Source organism: Uloborus diversus, chromosome 4 (assembly GCF_026930045.1).
Source record: "Uloborus diversus isolate 005 chromosome 4, Udiv.v.3.1, whole genome shotgun sequence".
Lineage (NCBI taxonomy): Eukaryota > Metazoa > Arthropoda > Arachnida > Araneae > Uloboridae > Uloborus > Uloborus diversus.
In genome coordinates, this window is record NC_072734.1 from 128,163,057 (window position 1) to 128,184,630 (window position 21,574).

At 32.3% G+C, this 21,574-nt stretch overlaps 1 protein-coding gene across 3 annotated transcripts in view; it reads right to left on the reverse strand.

The window, feature by feature from the left end:
• LOC129221416 (C-Jun-amino-terminal kinase-interacting protein 4-like) overlaps nt 1-21,574 on the reverse strand; it is a 77,158-nt gene that overhangs the window by 8,134 nt on the left and 47,450 nt on the right. For all 3 annotated transcript variants that reach the window (XM_054855901.1, XM_054855902.1, XM_054855900.1), the window contains 5 exons: nt 20,219-20,299; nt 17,601-17,668; nt 15,615-15,763; nt 5,747-5,918; nt 5,197-5,310 (listed from right to left, as the gene is read on the reverse strand). In XM_054855901.1, coding sequence (XP_054711876.1) covers nt 5,197-5,310; nt 5,747-5,918; nt 15,615-15,763; nt 17,601-17,668; nt 20,219-20,299 — 584 coding nt within the window. The remainder of the gene's footprint in view (nt 1-5,196; nt 5,311-5,746; nt 5,919-15,614; nt 15,764-17,600; nt 17,669-20,218; nt 20,300-21,574) is intronic.

Consider the following 21,574-nt stretch of genomic DNA (forward strand, 5'->3'; position numbering starts at 1 on the left):
CAGACCTGTAATAAATTTCACCAATACAAAATAGGGGGAAGAAATACTTAAGTCTTTAAACATTGTTATCTTTTATGGAAAAAGTAGTTAAAAAGACCCTCTCCAATTTTTTTAAACAGGGTTCATACTCAAAATTACAAATAAAAAATAAGGAGTTTTTAAGGAGTTTTGAAGGAGTTTTATTTCAATTTTTAAGGAGGTTGGTTTTTGTCTAAATGTCGTTATTTTTAAAATTCATACTTCGGAAAGAATGTGCAAACCTTTGTTCATCTTTTGCATTTAAGCAACACATTGCATGTATAAATATACTAAGGTAAGGTTGTTAAAGAAATTACAGTAAAACCCCTTCTAACAGACACCTCTCTTATGCTGACGATTTTTCATTTCTCTATTGCAAGGCAAACAACGTTATTAAACCCCTGTCCTGTGCACACCCCTCCATTACGGACAAAAAAAAAAAAAAAATATCCAGAGTAAGTATCTGCATTAGAGGGGTTTTACTGTTGATTTTAAAAAATCTTAAAGAAGGCCAATGTATCATTAGAACGTTACAAAGAGCAAAAATTAAAACAAATATCTCCAGTTTTTGCTTATTAAAATTCCTCCAACAGAACCTTCACAGCAACCTTTTATCAAAGAACTTTTATAAAAACATTACTAATATTAAACCTATCAAGTGTTAGGTACATAATTTTACACTATGCTATTTGATAATTAACAATCCCAAGTAAGTCAAAAGAAAAAATATAGATTATATTCTTTTTAAACTGACAAGAAACTATTAGACATCTAGCAAAAGCCAATAAAATGAGAGCAAGTGAAAAATTATTACATCATGCATATAATACGTTATGTATACAAAAGCTGCCAAACCAACATAACATATGAGAATCTAACACAATAAAACTCCAATAATAATAACTGAAATAACCTGTGAAGTTCCTAGGCTGCATTACTGGAACATTTTTGCACATCATTTTCCTTCTCTTCTATTTGTACATTTATTTCAGCAATATCAATTTTCTTCTCTTTAATGCTTCTTCTTAAATTATTGGATTTGATGAATAAATTTATATTTTTTTCTGTCTCAGCCTTTGCCGAAAGATCATCAGCTTCAATTTCATACTCGTTCACATCTTTTTCCAAACAAGCTCTTTTCTTCTGTAAGTATTCTATTTCCTCTTTTAATGAGATTCTCTTTCTTTTCAAATTGTCTGTTTCTTTCTCTATTTTTTGTTGCTCTAAGTATAGCATATATTTTGCACGTGCTGATGACACAGATACTCTCATTTCATTAGTGATTTTAACGTCAAAAATACTCCCAGCAATTCTGATCTTTTCACAAATTATTCGTTGAGAAATAAAAGAATTTTCTTTTAAATTTTCCACTTCTATAGCTTTATTTACAGAGAAGCCTCTTTCAACTGATGCCTGTCCATGTGAAAATATCATAAGCATTTTGAAAATGTCCCATAGTTTGGAAAATTCTCCACACTTGAAGTACTGGTAAAAAAATGTGTCTACTGAATCAACTTTATAGTTGAAGTTTTCAAAATCAAACTTATTTTTTTTAACAATATCTTCCAAAAAGGAACTATACTCCTTTAAAATATCATCACCATCTTTCTCTAAAACTTGGTTTAATTTAGTAAGCCTTAACAAAACTTGCTTCATACATTTTTTTGATTTGGGAACATCACTTATCATAGTCTTTGGGTCAAAATTTTAAGACCAAGGATTTGTAGAATCAAAAATAAGGAGTTCATAAGGAGATTTTTGCAAAAGTCAGGAGTTTTAAGGGCCCTTATCTATTTTTCCTAAAAAGCAGGAGTTTATAAGGAGTTTGTAAGGAGCGTACGAACCCTGTTAAAATCTCACCGAAATTTCAACTGAGGCTGAGATTTGGTCACTCACTTTTTTCCCGCCCCCTGCAATGCTGAATTATTTGTTACAGATTTATGCATAATGAGATTGTTTGAGCACCCTGCAATTATTATAACGTGGTATAGTAATATCAAAGTTTGGAAAATTTTCAAGATGCAAGTTTTTTTTTGAATAAATACAGGGGTAGAAGTGACCGACTTGTCACATATAGGACATCTTCCACAAAAAATATAGGACAAATATAGGACACATTATATGAATAATTTTGCTATGAAAAAAGAAAGAATACATATCATATATTATTCAGTTATTTTTATCAATGATTTTGTTTAAAAAAAAACCCTCAAAAAATACCTTACACGTATAATGACTTTCCTGTAGTTGAAAGAATAATTTTTGAAAAAGTGTACTTTATAGACTAAATAACTAAACAAAATTTGAACAAAGATAATTTTTATTTTTTCTCCCTCACTCATGACCCAAGTACTAATTCCACTGCTCTTAGATTTTATATCTAAACTGAACCCTCTACCACTTGTATTAAGAACAAACAGAGCTTGAGAAGGATCCTTCTAAAGTTTTTCAGAGTTTTCTTTATGCTTGAATATTTTAGCATGCTGCCTCAATTGCGAAAATCCAATACTGCTTATGGGCACTGAATAGTTGCAAACATGGCAAAAAGGGGTAAAATCATCTTTTTCTTTAGTGCACCATCCACCAAAATTTGTAGAATTAATGTCCTTCTGGTTCAACAACTCCACACGAAATGTTGTTAAGCGATGCGATTTCACCATTATAATTCCACCTATTACAACAAACTACGTTTTAACATCATGAGGAACTAATCATTCCACGATCCCAAAATTCCACAAAAAGAAAAGATTGCAAAAAGAAAATTAGAACATTCCGATCAGAAAAGGCACTGATGCAAAAATATACCAACGAAAACGAAAACCATGATGGAAAACAAAACAAACGGCTGTTGCCCCCTGCCCCCAATGCAAAATTCCAAAACCAACTTCAGCATTAATTCTCGAAACTCCACCCACTATAGAGTGACATCACATTACTGTAGCCAATGAGAGAAGATGCCTGTTGCAGAATTTAGTTGAGTTTTTTTAATTTGAAATTCGTTTGGGCACATACTTTCAGCGAAAAATCCGATGTCAGAAAGTTTATTTACTGTTCTTTTTAAAAGATATATCTCTACATAGTATAAAATGAAGTCTCCAAAAAGCGTCTGTTTGTTTGAACTCGCAAAACTCGAGAACTACACGGCCGATTTTTCTGAAATTTTCAGTTTGTTCCTTTAAGTCCTGAGAAGGTTTGCAGACCTGTTCGAAAAAAATTCGACGAGTAGTTCTTATTTTATTCCAATTTAGGCTCAATTTTCACATAAATTCCCGAATATGGGGGTGAAAAATCACTTGCAAATAATAATATTATATATCGTTGGAAAGGGAAGAATTTTCCGCTTTCTACGCAATTTGTTCCAATGCTCTAACTTAATTGCGGCGGGAGTTTTTTACGTTTTTAGCTCGAATTTTTTTAGGCTTAGCTAAAATTTATTCACTACTTTCTTCACTAAATCCATCAATAAAAAGTGAAGGAATTGTCCCACAGTTTTCTTTTTGACAGCATTGGATAGAGCTGCTTTTTTTACTCCAGATCTAACTCGACCTAAGGTCGAAAGTTTAACCCTGTATCTCCATTAGAAAAAAAGTTACAAGCGAATTAAATGAAGTTCAAAAATCTTTTCTCTATTCAAGTTTTTAACCATTTTATTTTGCGTTTCCACGGTAACACTTTTTCAATCCATTGTTTATTTTCATTTTTCTCATTTTCAATTCTTGAACTTATTTTATTTTGTGTTTCCATGGTTACGCCTTTAAAATCCATCTTTCTCATTTTATTTTAATTCCTTAAAAGTATTTTAGTATCTGTCGTCATTGTTTGGCGAGAAAATTTCGCATGATGGCATTTTTTCTTTCATTTAATCCTGGTTATTGAAGATACTTCACTTGACGCAATGGTTTTTTTCAAGGTCGACCGGGCAAAGCAGCTAATATTAGCTGCTTTGCCCGGTCGACCTTGAAAAAAACCATTGCGTCAAGTGAAGTATCTTCAATAACCAGGATTAAATGAAAGAAAAAATGCCATCATGCGAAATTTTCTCGCCAAACAATGACGACAGATACTAAAATACTTTTAAGGAATTAAAATAAAATGAGAAAGATGGATTTTAAAGGCGTAACCATGGAAACACAAAATAAAATAAGTTCAAGAATTGAAAATTATAACAAGCGAATTAAATGAAGTTCAAAAATCTTTTCTCTATTCAAGTTTTTAACCATTTTATTTTGCGTTTCCACGGTAACACTTTTTCAATCCATTGTTTATTTTCATTTTTCTCATTTTCAATTCTTGAACTTATTTTATTTTGTGTTTCCATGGTTACGCCTTTAAAATCCATCTTTCTCATTTTATTTTAATTCCTTAAAAGTATTTTAGTATCTGTCGTCATTGTTTGGCGAGAAAATTTCGCATGATGGCATTTTTTCTTTCATTTAATCCTGGTTATTGAAGATACTTCACTTGACGCAATGGTTTTTTTCAAGGTCGACCGGGCAAAGCAGCTAATATGGTATAAAATGAAAATATAGGAAATATAGGACATTTTTAAAAAATATAGGAAATATAGGACGATTTTGATGCTTTTTCAAAATATAGGAAATATAGGATATATAGGACTACTTCGACCCCTGTAAATATGATTTGAATTCAAACTATGTTTTTTGAAATTATGAATTACCTTAGGACCCTAATCATGTTTCTTGTTTCTACAAATGGAACGGGAATGGAGAAGAAATTTACCCATGTCATATTATTCTTAGTGATTTTTTATACTAGGTAACATGGGGTATATCCATAAAAAAGAAATGGTAATTAGGATGTGGTAATAAAGATATGGTTATTATGGGGCTAATTTGCACTCGTGGACTAATCATAAAGATTCAATTTACAGCATATACCTTTATGGTACTTTAAACAATGGAAAAAAAAAACCCTTTTTAAACATAAAATCTGCTCGAGTTAAGCCTTGGAAAAAAAAGGAGGAATGCAATGCAAATTGCAGAAGATTTGTAACCATGATGACAAAAATTAGTTTCTCTAAATAAATAGTAAAAACAACAAGCTAGGCTTATTCTCGTTGTCAAGTTTATCAGAAAATCAAAGTAACATTAACTATGGTCAAATGAGGATAATGAGCAATTCATGCTTGACTCAAAAGAAAAAAAAAAAAACTTTTACCTTCACTTAGAGGAACAGAGATGATGACACCATTGCCGGTGCCCATCCACAGCCTTTTGCATGAAACCAGCAAAGCAGTGATGCGAACAAATGAAAAGCCCAGTTTGCCTGTGCCTAAAACAAATTTAAAAAAAAAACAGGCATCATTAGTATATTTGCATACAATTTTAAAATGTTTCTACTCAAAAAAAAAAAAAAAAACTACTTTCATATTTAAAATGTTGCGTGATTTTGAAACATTTTTAATTTAAGATGCATTTTATATAAGTCAATGTCTTGTCTATCAATCAACTTTAAAGCAAAGAAAAAGTCCTACAAAAAGCTTTCGCAGTATAACAATGAAAACTCTTATCTTAATTAGAGTAGCCACTTCTTAACTTAGTACAGAATTTTTCATTCTTTTTTTTTTATATTACTTATCAAGAATTGTTTTACCACCAATTTTTCAAGTACATCATTTATGCTGAATTTTATATGCCACATCCATCAATAACATCAGATATCATTTATTTTCAAAATTAAAAATGTTACTAGCACAAAATATACCAACCTAACATTTTGCTGACATATGGCTCAATGTCGACATCCTGAAGATGTTGGCGAGTATAAGCGTGATAAAGGCGTAAAGTGCTGTCCAGGCGAATGGTTACCCATACCCCATCTCCAATCCATGCCATCTGGCGCACTTGACTTTCTTTACGAGGATGGGCATCAAATGTTTGCTACAAAGCAATAAATCGAATGAATTGAATAGTAATAATAGTAGTCAAGAATCCATAGTATGTCCAACTTTGAATTGACTATGACTATTATCAATCAAAACTAGAATTTGATACATTAAATAATTAACAGAAATGAGTTAGCGATCTCCACCAATAACCAAAATAAACGTACGACAGATTTAAAAAAAAAATCCTAGTGGATGAAAAATGTTATGAATCTTAAGCAGAGGTGTAATAAGGAAAATAAATGCCAGAAGAAAAAACTTATCTAGATAAGGGAAATGGGGGATCCATGAGAGCACTTTTTTTCATTCTTTTATTTTCAAAAATATTATTGATTTCTCACTGCAAAAATGTTAACATGATTGATTTTTTTTTTAATGTCATGGAATTTGAGATATTTATAAAAAATGATTTTTTTATGCCTCTTAAAAATATCTTAATTTGTTCATATGTACCCCACAATAAAAGCACATGTGAACAAGGCTGGGGGACATATGAACAAGATTTTAAAAAAAAGCAAGAAGGAAAAACAAGACAATTATCATATTTCAAAAAAAAAAAAAAAAAACACTTTAAGATGGAACATAGATATATACCAATAGCATTGCAGGGTTTGTGACCTATACCATGTAAGATTAAATTGTAAAACAAAAACTGAGTTGCAAATGTAGAACTAAGAGGGAAAATTGAAAATAATTTGAAAGCCTTATGCTATTAAAAATCAATTGCAAGTATTTTATTTATTTGTCAAAAAATAGAAACTGGCAACAGAGAAAAATTTTAAATCATTGCTTTTAATTTCCTTGTGGGCCAACAATGAATTCGGTTACCAATCCCTTGACTAAAGGTTTAGCCATATTTAAAATCTGCTTAAAAAACCATTACAGTTTGAATTGTATATAATATGGAAGTTCCAAACATATTCTATCAGATGTAGAAAAAAATGCTCTTTATTCTGGTACAAAATTTTAAAATTTTTAAATATGTTTTGACTGAAAAAATTGCGAAAAACCTTTTAGAGGTTTTTAATTAATATCTTCGTTAATTAATGTCATCCGAAGACGCAACCTAGCTAAGAACACTTTCGATCAACTCTCCTTTCGAACAATTTTTTTTTCAAAATCAGTCCATACGTTAGGCGCTAGAGTGCCACAGACAGACACACAGATACCTGAAACTTATGACCCCCTTCCTTTGTGTGTTGGGGGTTGATAAGATGCCAGAAAGAAAATATTTTTTCCCAAACATATAACTCAACTTACAGTCAAATTTCAAAGTGTCCAAAGATGTTCTGACCACGGGATAAACAAGAAAATTAAAAAGAATACACAGTACAAAGAATATTTTTTTGTATAAAGACATTTTTTTTATACAGAGCCATTTAAGCTTCATAATGTATTTAAAAAATATTTCTAACTTAAGTTTTTAGTTAAATTAAAATATTTTGCGTCTTCTTGATCTTTTGTTCTTTACTTTAACACAAAATTGTTGATTTACTATTTAGTATCAAAAAAATTTGTTTTTTAATCAAGAATAAATTTATAAATATGTTTATACAGAACAATCATTATAAATGTTTATGTATCTTTGAAAACTTATTACATATAAAACACTAACATTAACACTGCGGAGAGGTATTTGAAAACTGATCACATCAGCCCTAAATGTTTTCACAAGTGCCCAATTACCTACCTCATGGTTAACTTGTAAAAATAAAGAATTCATACTTCAATAAAAAGTTTTAAACATTGTCTTAAACTTACTTAAATGTAAATACAATAATGCACACTAATCAAGTTTAGCTAAATACTTAGTTCAAAATGCATTTTTACATAAAGAAGACAGTGATGAAATCATATACACCTGCTAAAGCAAATGAGTTATCATTACAGAAACACAAAATGGCTCATTACTATAAAAAGTTTTGAAAAGAGATAAGACTGGTAATGCCATCACTTTAGAATTTTTACTTCAAGTAATATTAACCCCTTAACGATCAGATACTTTTCAAGAAAACGGTCATAAAAGTGTCTATTTTTTTATTTAAGAAAATGATATAAAAATAAGTGTATGAACAACATGTGCATTCATTTTTTCATTTTCAATATTTTTTAGATTGAAATTTTAAAAAAAATTAAAATTTTATGAAAAGTCAACAAGCAAGCCCAAGCAAGCAGCAAAAATTTAAGAAATACGTCTTTTATACATTAAAAAATAATTTTATTAATATTTTGTGTAATATAAGTAAAGATAAGTAAATTTTTCTTGTGTGGTAAATTTCAAAGCTTGAGATACAGAAGTCAACATCACAGTACAGTGGCGTATATATGTTTTTATTTTGGAGGGAGCCCATATAACCAAGATTAGCCTCCCCCTGCCACTTTTTGTTTTGGAGGGGGGAGCAACAGTGCCTTGACCTTTTCATTTTTCTTTTTCGAGGTGGGGCTAGGACTTCATACTGTCACCCAGTGGCCCAACTAAAAAATAGTTTTAGGAAGGCACTCAAAATGTTCTCGCTTCTGGTCGGTGGAAGAGGAGGGGGAGGGTACTGGGGTTCTCCCCAGAAATTTTTTGGATTTGTAGTACAAAGAACGCAGTTTTAGGCGGTCTCTGGCGATGCTATGGGGGAAAATTCGGAAGGCAGGCCTTCTGCGGAATTTTTAGAAATTAAAATCTTAAAAACGCTATTATAAGCTATATTTGTTGACGTTAGTGTAATGAAAGGAATGGGCCTTTTTGTAGTTGCCCCCGATGGCTTTTTTTAAAAAAATAGAGCGAAATCCGTCACCCCTCTGCCCAATTTTTCGAAATTGAAGTTCTAAAAACGCAGATCTAGACTAACTTCGATAATGTTAACTAACTTCGATTACGGGCAGGGATGTTCTGGGACTCTCCCAAAAAACTATTTTGAAATTAAAGTCCTAAAAACCGCAGTTTTAAAGAGATATTCAGTAATATTAGGTGGAGAGATGTAAACGCTCTCCACCTTAAAATTGTTTCGAAATTGTAGTTTTTCCTTTTTTGATTTCATACGGGAGCAGTTGGACCCTCATACGAAATTTTTTCGTAATTGAAATCTTAAAAACGTGACTGTGGATCATATTTGGTAACGTTAGGAGTTCAGCCATTTTTAAAAATTGAATCATCATAAAAGCAATTTTAAACGATTTTCGATGCTTTCAGAAGGCAAGGCGTTAGATAATTGACCGTTGGAAATTTTTCGACATTGAAGCCCTGAAAATGAGGTTTGAGAAGCTCTTTAATGGTCTTAGTGGTTGGATGGGGCTTGTTAAGTATAGCATTTTGAATACTTTCTTATTTTTAGACCGATAGGGAAAAAGGAAAAAAAAATGGGGTGGAGACCGGTAAAAGAAATAGGGGTACTTGGACGTAATTACCAGATCAATAGTCAGTACCTTTCGATTATTTTTTATTTCAATATTATTTTAAAAATCTATTCAGATTTTTTCCCAACATCAAGCAATTTTCGGGAAAGAGGAGTTTGAGATTCCTCCCCTGAAAGGTAAAACGCAATTTCGGGTCATCTTTGGAGTCATTTAAACGTAAGGAATGGTTTTAGGAATCTTCCTCCAAAACTTTTCAAAATTTAAATCTTAAAGGCACAATACCAGACTATTTTTGGGTAGTAACCTTAGTTAGAGGGTGTTGGTTCGGATACCCTCTTCCAGAATTGTTTAGAAATTGATGTCCGAAAACGGAGTAAATAAATGCGTTTTTAGGACATAAATTTCCATTGTTACTCAACCCAACTAAAACTTATTTTAAATTTCTTGCAGGGGACGAGAGTTAACGAGAGAAACATTTTGGAGACCCTTCTTTTCAAACTGACTTGTCGTTAAAATAACTTTGCTTCCCCAAGACATGTTCGTTTCGTGAGTAAGGGGTGCGGATCCCCTGACCCTTTCTGAACACCATTGTCTGGTGCCATCAAATGCAGGGTTCCCAAACTTTAACGATTGGCGGCACCCTTTGAAGAACTAAAATTTTCTCACAGCATCCTCGTCTAGTTTTATGTACATTGTTACCAAGGGCACTTCGCGGCACCCCTCACCTCTTCCTGTGGTACCCTGTTCAGAAATCTCTGATCTAACGTATTATAATTATTATTACCACAATCATAGTTATTAATTCATTATTAGTATTTTTTCTTTTTTGTAGCTAAAAGTTTAGAAATTATTTGTGAGCAACTAAAACCAAAATTAACTACCTTCATTAACTTTTTTCCAGATTTTAGAGGGGGCCCGGGCCCCCTCAGCCCCTCCCTTATATACGCCCTTGATCTGGTAAGTTAGAACCAAATTTCCTTTCTTCATCTCTGCAATTACATTTAAAAACTACAATTACATTTAAAATGTACTGGTGCTGCCATCTAGTGTATAAAGAGAGAAATAAAATGTATTCCGGGCAAAATAAATGAATTGGTTTGAATAGTTTCGTCGCGTTAATATTGCACACCCCAGCATGGCGCTATCACGGGAGCGAGAAATGAAGGTCGAAACCCCAACATGGCATAGACACGAGAGGGAGCGGGAAAGGGTTAATAAAACATAATATGTTCACATGTGCCCTCTTTCCCTTGCTAACATCTAAAATTAATGCAAATATTAATGATAATATAAGTAATTTTTCAAAAAACATGAATTTTGTCAAATTTCCACCAAATTTCAGAATTTTCTCCAAGTTTTAAAAGTTTTCTGGCAACTTCCTCAGGGTGGCGACGGAAAATGTGAAAAAAAGTTCCCTGACTTTTCCCTGATTTCCCTGATTAAGTTCACCAAATTTCCCTGATTTACGTTACCAATAATAATGGTTTTCTTTCTTTTCTCTACTTGAAATCCATTGTATGTTTGTATAAAATGCAGTATTTTAAACGTTTTAAGTTGTGTAAAATTGTTGAACTCGAGATATATTTTAAAAAGATGCTACTTTTTTATTAAAATGGTTAAAAAATATATATCAAGTCAATTTTTTTGGGAAAAAAACCTCCTACAAAACAGTATATTAAATTTTTCTACAATGGAAAGATTCGAGAAAATTTAAAAAAAAAAAAACTTTACTTCTTGAAACCACTTAGCATAAAAATTTTAAGAAACTTTTAAAATTACTCTTAAAAACATACGTGTATTTATGATAGAACTAAAAAGTAATTGAAATTATTTTGAACTAAGGTTTCAAACAGCATAATAGTTGTTGCAACAAGTAATAGTGAAAGAATAAAAGTAACGTAGTTATTCTTATAATAACTAATTGATGTATTTATCAGGGTTGCCATGGAATTTCAAGAATGAAATTCCCTGACATTTCCAGGTTTTCCAGGTGGTTTTGAGAAAAATTCCAGGTTATCGATCTCCACCTTCATTTTGTAATATTAATATATACATCTCAAATTTTGATAAAACTTACCTCATTTTCAAACTTTACAAACAATGGTTACCAAATTTAATTTACTCTAGCTGAAACAATCAAAAATATGTACTAAGGGTGGTTCAATTTTTTGTTCTCTCAGCTCGAGTCCAAGACATCCTTTATGTTTTTTAGACTTACTAATAGTATTGTGCTGTAAAAGTTTTAGCTTCTTATTCAAATTTTAAGAGGGTGCTCAATGACCCCTTAATTTAACATTAGCTCTAGCATAGAAAAAGTCACAAATTTAGAAACATTTAATTTCCCCAGCTGTTTTTTTTTTCATGTAAGTAATTATTCTATAGCAATGAATATGCATATAACTCGTGTAGATTATAGTATGTAACATTGTTTTTTCAGTTCAATGTATTTTTTAACCCCCTCCTCATACTTATGAAGTTTGAGTGAGGGGGTCGAGCACCCTCTTTCAGTTGGAATAGGAAGTTAAAATTCTTCCAGTATTTTACTATCCACAAGTCTAAAAACATTGAGTGGTGTCTTGTTTTCTAGGAGAAACCTTTTTTTAAAAGTGTATTTTTGAACTACCCTAATGTACTAACACAAGTGAAGCAAATAACTGTAATAAACAATTAATGTAAATGTAGCATATCTAATTTTCAATAGCGAGGAGCCACTGCCTTACATCAAGTGAAAGAACTGCAAAATTAACAATTGTGACATCTGTATCACAAAAATAAAGTTAATTGCTAAAATAATCTGGACTAAAAACTTATGAAACCTAAACTTTTTCAATTATTGCCTTCTACCCCTCCAATCCATTGAACTCAAAGCGCTTTTAGACTTTGGCCTGTGAAAAAATCATGCATATTTTAGCTTCACATATTTCCCCTGTTTGTTGCTCATAAAACAGGGGTGCTCCCCCCCAAGTTCAATGGCACCCCCATCCCCCCAATATTTCTGAACGCCTTAGCGCTTTTTTTATTTTTAACCCTCTTTTTTTACTTATTTTTTTTACCTATTTATTTATTTTTAATTATTATTGTTTTGAAAGAAAAGTGTGCTCGCTCCCCAATAAAATACACACACAGAGATGAAAATAATAAAGTAAAATAACATGAATAAATAATTTGAATAAAAATAAAGTAAAATAAATAATTAAAAAATCCCCCCCCCCCCAAAAAAAAAATTTTGATGGTGCAACTTGCGCCATAATCACTCCTGTGGGCACCCTATCATTAAGTTAAATTTTGAGCATTGATCAGAAACTTCTCTGATGTGCAAATTTTTTTTTAATCGGATTACTTTTATTTTGAAAGAAAGAAGCGCATTGGAAGTCTTGAAAGATCACTACCAAAATACTAAAAGATTAGCGATACTTCTGTAAAAAAGAAACTTTCTAAGTTTAAAATTGTCTAATGAACTAAATTTACAGAACAAAATTGTTTAGAATAATACGATTTCATTAATTAATTTAAAGAAATAATATAAAATATGAAAAGATTATTGCAGCTCATTAAAAACTTCAGTCGCACTCACAGACAAAACAATGTGCTGTGCATCATAACAACTTCAGAACTGCCGACGTAAACAAGCAGCGTTTAAACAGAGCCCGCTCGCTCAAACGAGGAGGAAAAGAAGTACCTTCTGCGCATGTCCGCCGCCGACTGCTATGGCGCACGCGCCAATGGCAGAGAGTTGATAAAAAGAACTGCAGGGGGGAAGAAGAAAGAGGGGAATGACAAAACGACGAATGGGAAGGGAATGGCAAAGAAAAAAACAAGGCTGAAGGTTTTTTTTTTTTTTGACGTCGCTGGACGCGCTAAGAACGATCGGAAATATGCAATTTTTCATTTTCCCTGACATTTCCCTGATTTTCGGCCATTTTCATTTTCCCTGACAATTCTAGGTTTTCCCAGTTTTCCCGGTGCGTGGCAACCCTGATTTATGCAAAACTGATGAAACCATTTGACATCCATTCATAGGGGAGCTTTTCTCTAATCAAGAACCTAGGTTTTTAATGAATGAATACAGCATTTTAACAATAAAAAATAAAGATATTTACTTAAGTACACAAGTTAATTCTATTTCAAATGATTTCAGTATGTAACGAAAAAAATCTTAGATTGCTTTTGTAACAAACAACTTTGAAATGCAAGAAAAAAAAATCAAAAACAATTAGTTAATTTTGAAATATATAAAAGAAGAATACAACTTGGTTATAAAATTAAAGAATCACTTAAGTCTGAAGAAAAGAAAACCTTTATAATCTGCGGTGACAACAAATAGTATAAGGGCAAAAAACAAATTTTTTTTTTATTGAAGTTCAATTTTGGTAATTAAATTAAAAACGCGAAGAAGTAATAACTTTTACGCTTTTATAGTATTAATTCAAAAACCAAAGATTTCTTCTTGAAATCGTGATTACAGTACGCTAATTACTTCTAGACAACGGAATAAAGGCAAAGGAGCTAAGGCTTTAATGAAGGCTTCCTCTTTGCCTGTATGGTTGTTTATTTTACATAGCATTGAAAGCATAAAAAGAAATTTTAAGTTAGGTAAAATAAACAACCTAACAAACACAGAAGCAATCTTAGGAAGTTCATCCTGTGGTTAATAAGTAAGATTCAATACTTTGACATTGAGGAAAAAAGATGCACAAATATGCGGCAGTGTATAATCGCACCTCATTAATTTTGCTTTTTTTTTGAACAGATAATTGGCGGAAAATACTTAAGGAATTAAGAGTACTTAATTTTGTAAAGCAAAAAAAAAAAAAAATTCTGCATAAAATCAATTTTCCCTGATTTTTTGTAATTTTTTCAAAGTTTCCTGATATTTCCCTGACTTTTCCCTGATTAATAAAGATCCCTGACTTTTCCCTGATCTCCCTGATTTCCCTGATCTGTCGCCACCCAGTTCCTATTCCAGCCATTATAGTATAGATAGCAAGAACACAGAGATAAAAAGTAAGAAGACAAAAAATCAGTGAGCAAAGATTAAGTTTCATGGGCTCCTAGAAGAGAAAAACAAGTTTCAGAAGCTTTTTAACCATTTCAGACATAGTATGAACTCAGACACACTTGCTTTCTTTTTTAATCAATCAAATAATTAGAAATTCATACTAAAAATATCAATTAGAATTAGGCATTGATTCCTTAGGAGAACACTCCAAAAGCTGAAATTATGTCCATTTTTTTTTCCAACAGAAACACTAACCTTTATTACTCAGAAACTTTATTGTCTGCAAGAAAACTTTATTTTTAACGTATTTAAAAGTCCCTGAAAAAAAAAATTAAATGGATTTTTTCATCAGAAATATAAATGTAGTTACTTTGTGAAAATTGAGGATAAAGATGTACTGGGTGGTTATAAAATAAGTATCTATTTGGAGCAGTCTGTAGCTCAAAGGAATCATCTGATTGCAACCAAAATTGGAACACTTGCTAATCTTGAAGGGGGAAGAAGGATGGTACAATAAAAAAATTTAGTTTCAAAAATTGCCAACAGGTGGCGCTGCAGCCTTTAAAAATGGTGCTGACACTGCAAACAGTATAATAATAATGAGTTAATTAAAGAAGCAGTCATTCTTAATTCTGCCAGTAAGGTGGTATGAGATGCCTCTTAGTTTGCCTGATCGCGATTTGATTTTAAAACTCTTCTACATTATCAGCTCAATTACTGCGTCTGCTTAACATGAATTTAGGGATGTGAAAGGAATGCATAAAGGGAGAGCAAAGCAAAATGAGCCTCACCCCTGACGCCATCTGATTTTTGGCTATGGGGGTCCTTAATGTATCATTATACCATGGAGGTGTCACAAACCTCAGAGAACTAAAATGATACCATAACTCAACATGTGGGGAACTTCACTCCAGATGCCTTGCATTCTGCAGTTGAAAATGCCGCACACCGCCTTGTGTCCTCCAGATCAATGGTCAAGTAATGGAACCTGAACTGTCATGTGCAATATGCCTCTGACACTTTTAAATAAACCACAAAGCTTTACATGCTAATTCTTCCTTTTTGTGTTACACATTATCGATTCAAAAACGCCACCTGTTAGCAATTTTTGCAACAAAAATTTTTCATTGCATAAACCTTCTTCCCTCTTTAAGATTAGTAAGTCTTCCAATTTTGGTTGCAATCGGATGCTTCCTTTGAGCTACAGACTGCTCCAAATAGAAATACTTATTTTTTAACCTCCCGGTATTCCCTTATAAAAAGTGTGTACAATGCACTTTTTGCAATGATTTCATTTATTTTTTCAATGCTATAACTCAACATTTAGCACGTTCAAAACATAATTACCACAACTGCAACAGCTTCTGTATCTACAACATGAATACAATTTCTATAACCACACCAGACAAATTTATCCACAACCGTCATACATCGAACCGAATAATGCGGTCGGCCTAAATCCAGAAGATGGAAGCCTGAGAGATCCCACTCTCCATCTGAAAATACATTCATTATTTTAGTCCTGTATATTGAATACATATATATGTACCATATATACAGCTGAACTCTATTACCAACATTAGTACAAAATGTAATTTTGCATGCTGTTGAAATTTGCGAAAAGTCCAATAATGAAACAAGCATATGCATATTGCATGCCTATGCATATAAATAAATGGTAATGTTGAAAAATGCATTAGAAATAAAACATGTTACTTCTGTAGAACACAAATGAGGAAAAACAGAGTTATAAATATTTATGTCCAAAACTACAGTCTAAATTCAAAGCTCACAGACAAATTTATATCATGCTAATTTCTTCAAGAAAAAAATTAAATGTTATTTTTATCTTTTAAAAATCTAAGGAGCTCCACCTCGTGTTTGCAGGCACTGATTAACCCCCCAAAATTCCTTACAAAGATTTAAGTTGTTTGCTAGGAAGAACAAGATTAAAATACACATTATAGTTAGAGCGGCCTAATTCTCGATCGTAACTTAACTTGGAGACCTCATATGGAAAATATTAGGTCAAAATACCTTATCTCCAAAGCCTCCCTATCTCCCCTTATTCACCGGCGTAGCGTATTATCTACGGATAATAAGCTACTCCTCTACAAAATGTGCCTCAGGCCCATTATTACATACAGAGCTCCTATCTGGGCTACCTCCGCAATTATTAATTTCTCACGAGTTGAAAATCTTCAGCGCACTATGGTTCGTGATGCTGTTAATCCTGAATGGTATACTCGTACGGATAAACTTATTCAGGAAATTGGCATTCCTACCCTCCATGATTTTTCCAAATCACTGGCCAGGAGATTCTTTGCAAGAATTCCCCTTGTCCATAATACCCTGCTAGACAGCCTTCCAGTCTATGACCCGGCTGATCCAGCAAACCGAAGTAGGCCCCGGGCCTTGCTCTGCAACTAGCTGCACGGAACTCCTTACGGTTTACCGTTAAGGTTTTCCAGTTGGCATTAGGGACTTTTTCCTGGCTAAGACCCCCCTTTTTTCTATTTATACCGTATTTAATCCAGTATTTTATCTATAACGCCCTCTGGGCTACTTATTTCTTTTTTCTAATTCTTTTTATTTTATTTTATTACTATAAAATACGCTTGGCTTGCCTTGCGTGGAAAAAAAAAAAAACTTGTGTTTTTCGTAACTTATCTCTTATTTTACTTTATAGTATATGTAACCTTTTAAAGTTGTTTTTAAATTTTTAAATTTAAATACGCACCCATATCACACAACGAATACCAGCTCGTCATTGGTTAAAACAGCCCATGGTAATCCCACCCAATCACCGACATGGGAGGTACGAGGCCCCGCCTCAGATACTCCCGAGGAAAGTTTTCTAGATTGTGTCTCATTATAGTTAGAAAAAATTAAAATCCTGTTTCTCAAATCAAAGGAACTATTCAATTAGAATATTGCATGGGGGAAAACAAGTCAGTGTGTAGATTGAAGGTAGGTTGTATTACCAGGGATCTGTTCAGATAAGTTAATCAGAATCATTTTCTAATTGATGTTTGGTTTATTTATTTATTCAGTAAATATGGTTAATTTTGTTACATGCATTTTCTTAGTCCTTTTTACTTTTATTTTTTAGAGAACAGAAATTAGTTTTATGTAAATGATAGAATATAGATGAGGTGCTTTGTTTTAGTACTAATAATTTTGCAACAGCCCTTGTTTAGCAATAAAATTTTGTAAGAGATTGTTTTGAGATTTCTCCTTACAAAAAATGCTCTAAACTACACTTTATAAATTTTGTACATGCAAATAAATAAATAAATAAATAAAATGATAAAGAATATGACCCAAAATTACCTGGTCCTCGATGGAATACAGCAACACTCCCATCTGCAAGACCAGCAAACACACGGCCTCTCATATGCCTGTGAAAATTTATTTTTTACCCTTTTAAAAATTACCAACATATTTTCAAGGAGTTTTAGAACGAAATAAGAGATTCAACTAAAAAAGCTTAAACTGTAGTATCAAGTTGATGTTTTATAAATCTATACACAAAGGAATTTATATTTAAAAATACAGTAAATTAAGAAAACAAAACAAACTTTCTCTAATGTAACACAATTTGAAGCATTTGATTGAAAGTTTTCAAAATTAAAATTAATAAATGAACAATAACGACTTAACACTATATTGCTATTTTAGATAAGAAGGAAACTTGCGTTGTTTGCCAAGATGAGATAAAAATGAATGTTTTGATCACTTGCTCTCACGAAAAAAGATATTGCTATAATGAAGCAGGACCACAGCCTGGGGTGGCATTAGGGGACAAAGTCCTACTTGAAAGCTGATGCCATAATTTTAATTTATACATAAAAAAAGGAAAATTCCAGGGGAAGTCCCGAACACCCTGTTTCTATAAGATCAACCAAGTTCCTCCAAAATTGCGTTTTAGGAACTTCTATTCCTAAAAATTTCTGCAGAAGACTACCGAACTCCGTCCCTCCCCTTTACGTCAGCAAAGGTGGCCTATAATCACATTTTAGGACTAAGGACCAGTTTTGAAAAATTTCCCCGAGAGGGTTCAAAACTGCACCCTTTTCCCTAACGTCCATATCTTTACTAATAATAAAGTTGAAAGTCTGTCTGGATCTCTCTTAGGATCTCTGCGACGCGCGTAGCGCCTAGACTGTTCGGACGATTTTCATGAAATTTGGGACAGAATTAGTTTATAGCAAACGGGTGTGCACCTCGAAGCGATTTTTTGAAAATTCAATTTTCTTCTTTTTCTATTCCAATTTTAAGAACTTTTCACCGAGCAAATTATCACAACGCGGGCAAGTAAATTACCAAATTATCATAATGTGGAACTGTAACATGGACAAGCATATCAAATTTGCGAGAAATTCATCATCCCATCAAATATACAAGCGAACCAAATGACCTTTTAATTTTCTACTACGGGCAAAGCCGTGCAGGTACTACTAGTATAACCTGGATTTTAGTTTTGAAAATTTTCCTGCAGAAAGCTTTTGAACCTCGCCTTTTTCTAACATTACTAAAGGTGGAGCCGGCCTGAAATTGAGTTTTCAGAGCTTCAATAATTTTGGGGAAATGTTCCAATCCTATTCTTTTTCCTAATGTCATCAAGGTCAGCTTATTTTAGTTTTTAGGACTGCGATTTCAAAAACTTTCTGGGGAAGAGCCTCAGAAACTTTCTTCCTTCGAACCATAAATGAATATCCTCAAAAATAGCGTTTTTGGAAATTCCGTTTCAGAAAATTACCAGGGAAAAGTCCCTGAAAGTTATATTTTCCCCTAACATTCCAAATAAGGCTTGCACATGTGTTTCTAGCACTTACGTTTCGAAACATTTCTGTTAGAAGCCCCCTCCCCCAAACCTCCCTTTTCCGTAAAATTTTCAAAGATAATCTAAAACTGCATTGTTAGAACTCCCATTCTGCAAACCCCGAAGGGGAGTTTCTTCCCCTAACCTCATCCCATATGGAATATAATTGGGTTTTTTAGAACTTTAATCCTGAAAATGTAAGAGGGTTAGAGATCCAAACCACCTTTTCCTAATATCATAACTACATGATATTAAATTGCATCCATGAAACTTCAATTTCAAAACATTTCTGGCATAGATTTCTTAAATCCCAGCATTTCCTCTAATGTCACCAAAGATGGTCAACAACCACATTTTCAAGATTTCAATTCAAAAAATTTACCAGACAGGGCCTCTGAACCTCCTCTTCCCCTAAAATCCAAAATTATAATCTGAAATATAGTTTTTTGGAATTGCAGTTTTGATAATTTTTGGAGTGTATGCCTGTTTTTGCATGAATATTACTTTACGCTGAAATTCATATTGCTAAAATTCTCTTTCTCTGCACATAAAATTCTAGTAATGACCCCATCCTACATCAGAGGCTAGATCTGATAATGCCTCTCTTCTTATACATATAGGTTTGAAAAAAGAGAAGACTCTTCAAACCTGTGACATCCTGTGACAGTCTACCCTAAAAAATATTTTGGAGTGCCCTACCTGTTCAAATTTATTAGAATGGAGGATATTGACATGTTAAATTTTTTTGCCCAGAAGGCAGAGCCAGAGGTCAGAATTAAACTAATTAAAACTCAGGCTGATTTAGAAATTACTGGTTCAACAGGGTTGTAAATATCAAGTAGTTTACAAGATGCAGTTTTCATCTTTATTACGGTGGCTAGTTTCAGAGCACTTGAACTTCATTGGATGGAGATTGATAAATTGACTGAGATTATCCTAGTTGGGCTCAGAGCCTATAGCTGATAGTATTTTTTGCATTTAAAAATTACAGGAACAGAGACTGCTTACAAACATTGTTTTAGAATATTTACAGTAAAAATTGTTGATGTGTTTTAAAGAGCATATTTGTAAATATCAAATTTTCTAATTTTTTATAACTTGAAAATCACTGGAGATAACTTCTTACACAATACTTAATACGGAGTCCCTCAACTTTACTGAGGCAATGCATCTCCACCACTGGGCCACAGAAGAATGAACATAGATGCTGCAATTAAAAGAAAAAAAAAAAGCAATTAAACATAGTGAAGCTTAGTAAAATATTGCCCTAGTATGATAAAATTAAGCTTTGCCTTACTTACAAGAGGGGGGGGGGGGATCTTTTTTTTTCTTTTAAAGAAGACAAAAGAAAAGAAAGAAAAGCAAGTGTTTGAAACTAAAATATATTACTAAGACAGGGTAAAAAATATAAATAAATCTACCCTTTTTAAAGCAATGTACTAATTTTAGATAATATATGTTTTTAACCAAAATAATAATAAAAAACTCATATAATTGAAAGACCCTCCATATACTAATAAACGGCCTGATTTACCATTAGGCCGAGAAGCATAGCTTACAGATTCCCTAGGTACACATTACAGACCATATAAAAAAGTATATGAAAATATGAGGTTAATTTTATTTATTTATTATACCATTATCTATCTCAGTTATTATATGTTATGGTGTTTAAAATCAAGAACAATGTACAAAACTTGTATAGCAAAGTGGCTTTTTAACATCAAAACAGCATTTTTTTTGCTATATATAGCTTTAAGTAATTTACACACTCAGTGAAATCTAATCTGTTACAGAAAAGGTGTGTGGTTGCACCTTGACTACAATTTCGTCAATTGTACTATTCAAGGGATGTGTCGGGCATATAGTCCTAAAATTTCTAAATCGTGCTCAGCTAATGAATTTAAAAACCTATAACCAGTGTTTAGAAAAACTACTTTTTTTTGTAGTAAACTACAACTACTTTATTACAAATGTAGTTAACTTCAACTACAACTACTTTTTTCAAAATGTAGCAACTACAAACTACTTTTCAAACGTAGTCATTACTTTTTGAAAATAAATTAATTAAAAGCATACACATACACACTGTTTGATGATTTAACAAAAAAGATAAAAAAGTGATTTAGGATAATAAATTGGCTTATTTGAATACAAAATATTACTAAGAATTATTTATTCTTTCTTTCCTTTACTGAGCCAATCTGTCATTCCAAACATATTTAAGGATTTTTAGGAATATCGGCTGCAAGAAAGAATTAAAAGAGAAAGGATGAAAGAATTCATTTAATTCAAGCAGTGCGGCTACTTGAAAATGTAAATAGATGCAGTCATTATTTGATTTAAATTTTACATGGATATTTATATACATAAAACGGAATTAGATGATGAAAAACATCTTTTGAGCAAAAAAAAAAAAATTTTAACTTTCATTGTAAAAGTTAATTTTATAGGAACCTATATTTTGTAGGAACTAATTGGT